This window comes from Branchiostoma floridae, unplaced genomic scaffold, assembly GCF_000003815.2.
Source record: "Branchiostoma floridae strain S238N-H82 unplaced genomic scaffold, Bfl_VNyyK Sc7u5tJ_193, whole genome shotgun sequence".
NCBI lineage: Eukaryota > Metazoa > Chordata > Leptocardii > Amphioxiformes > Branchiostomatidae > Branchiostoma > Branchiostoma floridae.
The window spans coordinates 444925-449529 of NW_023365789.1; the positions used below are offsets into that span (position 1 = coordinate 444925).

Here is a 4605-nt window from a genome sequence, read left to right on the forward strand (position 1 = left end):
TGATTCATCCAGGCTACTCTAGGGGAGTAGCCGGCCGAGTAGGACATTTCCAAACCTACTCGGCCGGCCGGACGGCCGACTCCCCTAGCGTACTATTGACTCTGTCCAATTTCGACAATTAGACCACCGAACCACGGAGCCTGGTAGAGGCTACCACATCGCTATGTAATACGTATGGGACTAAAATCAATGATCTAATGGTATAATGATATGATTTAAAAAGTTAGATGAGAGAAAAATGTTAGTTACTAGCGAGTCACAATAGACTACAAACAATTTCACAACAATAGTCCTGCCAATAAACCACTAAACCTATTTTACAAACCAAAATTATATGTCGAGGAAGATGCAAATAATGTCTCAGTATTGCATTTCTCATGCTCACATCAATGTCAAGTTATCAACACCACTTTACACGTTAAGGATATGATTGATGAAAGCCTATTAGTCCATGGGCCAGGACCAGAAATTGACGATATTTGTACGACTGAGAGGGACCAGAGCTATCATGCATTTTTTTGAATCTGCAATAACCAAAGTTTATTTTAATCCATGAAAGCAAGCTTTAAAAAATCCATAGTAGCTCTGGTCCCTCTCGGTGGTACAAAAAAAACCGTCCTGGCCCATGGACTATATGAGCTCATGACTCGTTACAGGAACAGAAAGGCCAAAAGGCAAGTCAAGTAATTGGCAGCTTTAAAGCCGAATTATAATCATGCCACTGTTCGCAGATAAAGTTGACGTCTTAACAAGCAAAAGACTAGATCTCAACTAAACCAAACTAGCATATATTAACTATTGAACAGACATACTAATCATTATGGCTCTGAATTAGACTCAATTACAGCAATTGGGTCAGATAGCGGAGTGATTCGGTCGAAAATTCAGGTGACCAGTCCTTGCTTTACATTATAATAGTATACTGTTACTGTAGCAGAAAAGTCACCAGGATACGCCAGTCGACAAGTTCTCGTGTATGACAATTGTCTGCACTGTTACTTCCTGCTGGCTGCAGCCTGTAATAAAAGAAGATAAAGGCTCAACACCAAACTGATTTTAAATGTTCAAAGAGCTACGGGACAAGTCGAAGTCATAGAAAAGAAGAAAATACTTTCCTTTAACCCACCAGTCCGACTTTATTGTTGTCGAGGCTACCGCTGTGTTAATGTGCAAGGTTGTTTTATTGTATATCTATACAAATCAACAGTGCCGCCTCAGAGTTGCAATCCGTAACTGATTGCATTTTGTCATAAGAGATGTCAGTGCAAATTGGGTCACTTTACTGTTTATACATGCAATGCAACACTCTTAATCTACCGTACGTTTTCAACACATTTCTCGTCAGAAAGTAAGGTACCGGCACTTAGAGGGGTCAGGAAAATGTTCCCTTGTCCTGATGATGCCGTATATATACGGGTTGCACATATATTGATGTCTGTATGTGGGTCCTGTATCTTTATGGGTTTGGGGCATTTCTCACTTAAATCTGGCATACCGCAGTAAACCGCATCGATTGGGGAGGTAAATCTGCAGCAGCAGCACAGAATAGGTCATGTTTTACTGATCTGATGAGTTAATAACCAGCTTAGGAAGGTTAAATATGCAAGTAAAATCCTCAGCAGGACATATTATAAAATGAGTGTGATACCTTCATCTTCTCCACAGTGATGATGGCCTGTCGAACCTCCTCCCTACTGAACCTGTCCTGCACATGGCGAAGTCGGTCAGCACAGTCTGGGGAGCAGAAACGAACATATCGTGCTGTCAGGTAATATATTATATTTATAGTCTTTTGTATTTCACTTGTGAGGAGAGTTAAACGTAGTTGCTGGTGACCAGAGAAGAAGACTATATTTATAGAAATTATCTTAGTCTAGGGAGGAGAGAAGAGCATATTATGTTGTCATTATGTTTCAAATACAGCCAAAGCTAAAAGCTTGTTTTCTGACAGGTCAATACCACATTCAACACGCGAGGCTGATAAGTTCCTTTGTTCCTCAATATATCAAGTTCGATTTGGCCATGGACCAAAGAGATGCGGTTTTACGAGGATTTCTTGTTTCGTACGGTGTGCAGGATTGACAATGAGGTCTTAGTTTTAATTTGAATTTCTCACCGTCGAATGTCGGCCTGTCCTCCGGGTCCTGACTCCAACATGTCTGCATCAGCTGACTCACTGACGTCACGTCCTCCCGGTCTGTGGGGATCAGGGTCAGGTCAGGTCGTTGACCCATGGTGACCGCCATGGAGATCAGGGCCGAGTTGGCAGCAACTGATGACAAAGATAGATAAAATAGTGCCGTCAGGAGTCTTACGACCAAATACCAAACGCAACTGTAAATATACCCTTTAATAAAAGTTTTTTTGAATGATGCAGGTCTCCGCCAAAGCTTATAGTAAATTAAGTAGTACTAGTATAACATCACGAACTCAACTCACGTGCATAAGGCTGTCTTCTAGTAACAATCTCCCACAGCAGCACCCCAAAGCTGAAACCAATAGAAATGCACATTGGAGCGGCAAGATGTTATGATAGTGATTATTACAAAGGTTTGTGGAATAAGAACAGGAACATACTAAATTACGATTTATCTGATAGATAAATCGGTCTAGTTATTTGGAATACCCTTGAAATGTTGCATTTTGAGAAAATACAATATAACTGGACAAGAAAATTTTCTCATATGTAATTTGAGCCTACTTATTACCTGTAGACATCAAACTTGGTGTTGGGAGCCAGGTTGATGTTCGAATGGAACTCTGGTGGCGCATGCGTGATGGTGCTTCCTTCCGGGCTGGTTTGAGTGACGACACGAGATTCGGCTTTCCACTTGGACAAACCGAAATCTGAAATCTGATAGGTAATGTACACAACTAAATACAAACAGTTTCAACACTAACGTTGTTTAAAAATATTAGCAATAGTGCTTTCTTTTCAAATCGCTAAATGAAATTCGAATGCGGAGAAAGATTTGTAACAGGAAAATTTTCAACAATGATAATCCAAGGGACTGGTTCATAAAGAATCGATCTATACATTCTTTTAACATCAACATTAGCAACATTAGCAAAGCATGTTGCAATCTGTACCTTGACATGGAAGTCCCCATCCAGTAGCACGTTCTCTGCCTTCAGATCACAGTGGAGAATCTGTGGGTTCTGGCAGTGCAGGAAAGTCATCCCCAGGGAGATCTCGTGCGCCATTCTCCACCTCAGGGCCCAGGGCACGTCCACATCCCGCAGCAGCCCGGCCAGAGAGCCGTTCTCCATGTAGGGCATCACGATGGCGAAGTTTGGGTCCAGACAGACCCCCAGCAGACTGATGACGTGGTCGGATCGGCTTCCCAGGTTCAGTTTCCTCGCCTCGGAGTATAGCAGCTCTTGCTCACTTGAAACGAAGGAACATACGAAACACTATTGTTTTTAACTACATAATCTTCAACTATATGGACCAAATCAAACTGCAAGCAATACAATATTAATATATATCTATGTTCCACGTACACACGACCTTCACTGTTCTATATGACCGTTTGGGCACCACAAAAGAACTAGTTTCCCATCTCGGTTTTCTGTTCTTCCTAATGTTTCACTTCCTGTCATGTCGGTACATTCTCTGATAGTACCCTCCCCCCATTTTTTCGATGCCTATTCTTCTTCCTGCCTCCACGGACGTCCTTTGCATAACAGTTCTGGCTGTCCCAATGACATTGACACCATATGACCTAAGTAGGCTAAAATTGAGAGAAAGTCTTTTGAAGCTAAACACAAGTAAAACACAGGAAACCCTGACCTTCCTTCAATTTTGCGAGTGAACAGACATTTGACGGCCACGTCCTGTCTCCAATCCAGATGTCGGGCTTTCGTCACGAAGGCGAACCCCCCACGGCCGAGAATGGACTGTTCCTCCAGGCGTCCAGACTCCACAATGGGGAACCTGCGGTCAATCGTCACGCTGGGGTATCTGTAGGAAAATATTATTGCACTGTTATTTGCACATGTATGAAAGTTAGCATTATAAAAACCTCAAATTGAGGCCAATACATCAAACAGGCTTCTCGTCAGACATTTTTGTTCAGGTGCTTGACCGACGTGTTCTCATACAGACATCTTAAAATAAAGACATAACCTATCACTGCCATGGCAATGTGTGCTGTCAGGAAAAAACTGAAGAGGTAGTGAAGATAGCTACTATTATTAAGCAAAGCAACGTACAGGGTTCTTTGAATGACTTAGTCTGTCAGTGAAAATATGTAAATTGATTTGGAAATAGGTGGTAATCCGTTTGCTCAACACCTAAAGACAGTTTGTATGTGATCCTCTATAATAGAGGGATATGAAGTGCAAGCAAGCCATACGTACTCACCTACTACTGTATGTTAGCATGAAAGTTCATCTGTGTTGGTAGAATACATTATAGAGAATTGCTAAACTTTCATTCCAACACCAAGATAATGTAGGGACTTACCCCTAAATTTTCGGTCGATCTCCGTCGACCTTGTTCACAGAATGACCCTATCTCCAGCAGTGACGTCAGGAAGACACCACTTTTGCAGAAGGGGGTCATAAATGTCAGAAAGTCTATGTCGCCCTTGCACATCCGAG

General features: G+C 42.0%; 1 protein-coding gene across 1 annotated transcript in view; it reads right to left on the reverse strand.

Annotated features, from left to right (window-relative positions):
• The window catches only part of LOC118408562 (leucine-rich repeat and death domain-containing protein 1-like), a 37055-nt gene that overhangs the window by 8229 nt on the left and 24221 nt on the right, over nt 1-4605 (reverse strand). The window contains exons 8-11 of the mRNA XM_035809371.1: nt 2709-2854; nt 2440-2489; nt 2117-2272; nt 1649-1734 (exon numbers count right to left, since the gene is read on the reverse strand). Of these exons, the coding sequence (XP_035665264.1) occupies nt 1649-1734; nt 2117-2272; nt 2440-2489; nt 2709-2854 (438 nt within the window). The remainder of the gene's footprint in view (nt 1-1648; nt 1735-2116; nt 2273-2439; nt 2490-2708; nt 2855-4605) is intronic.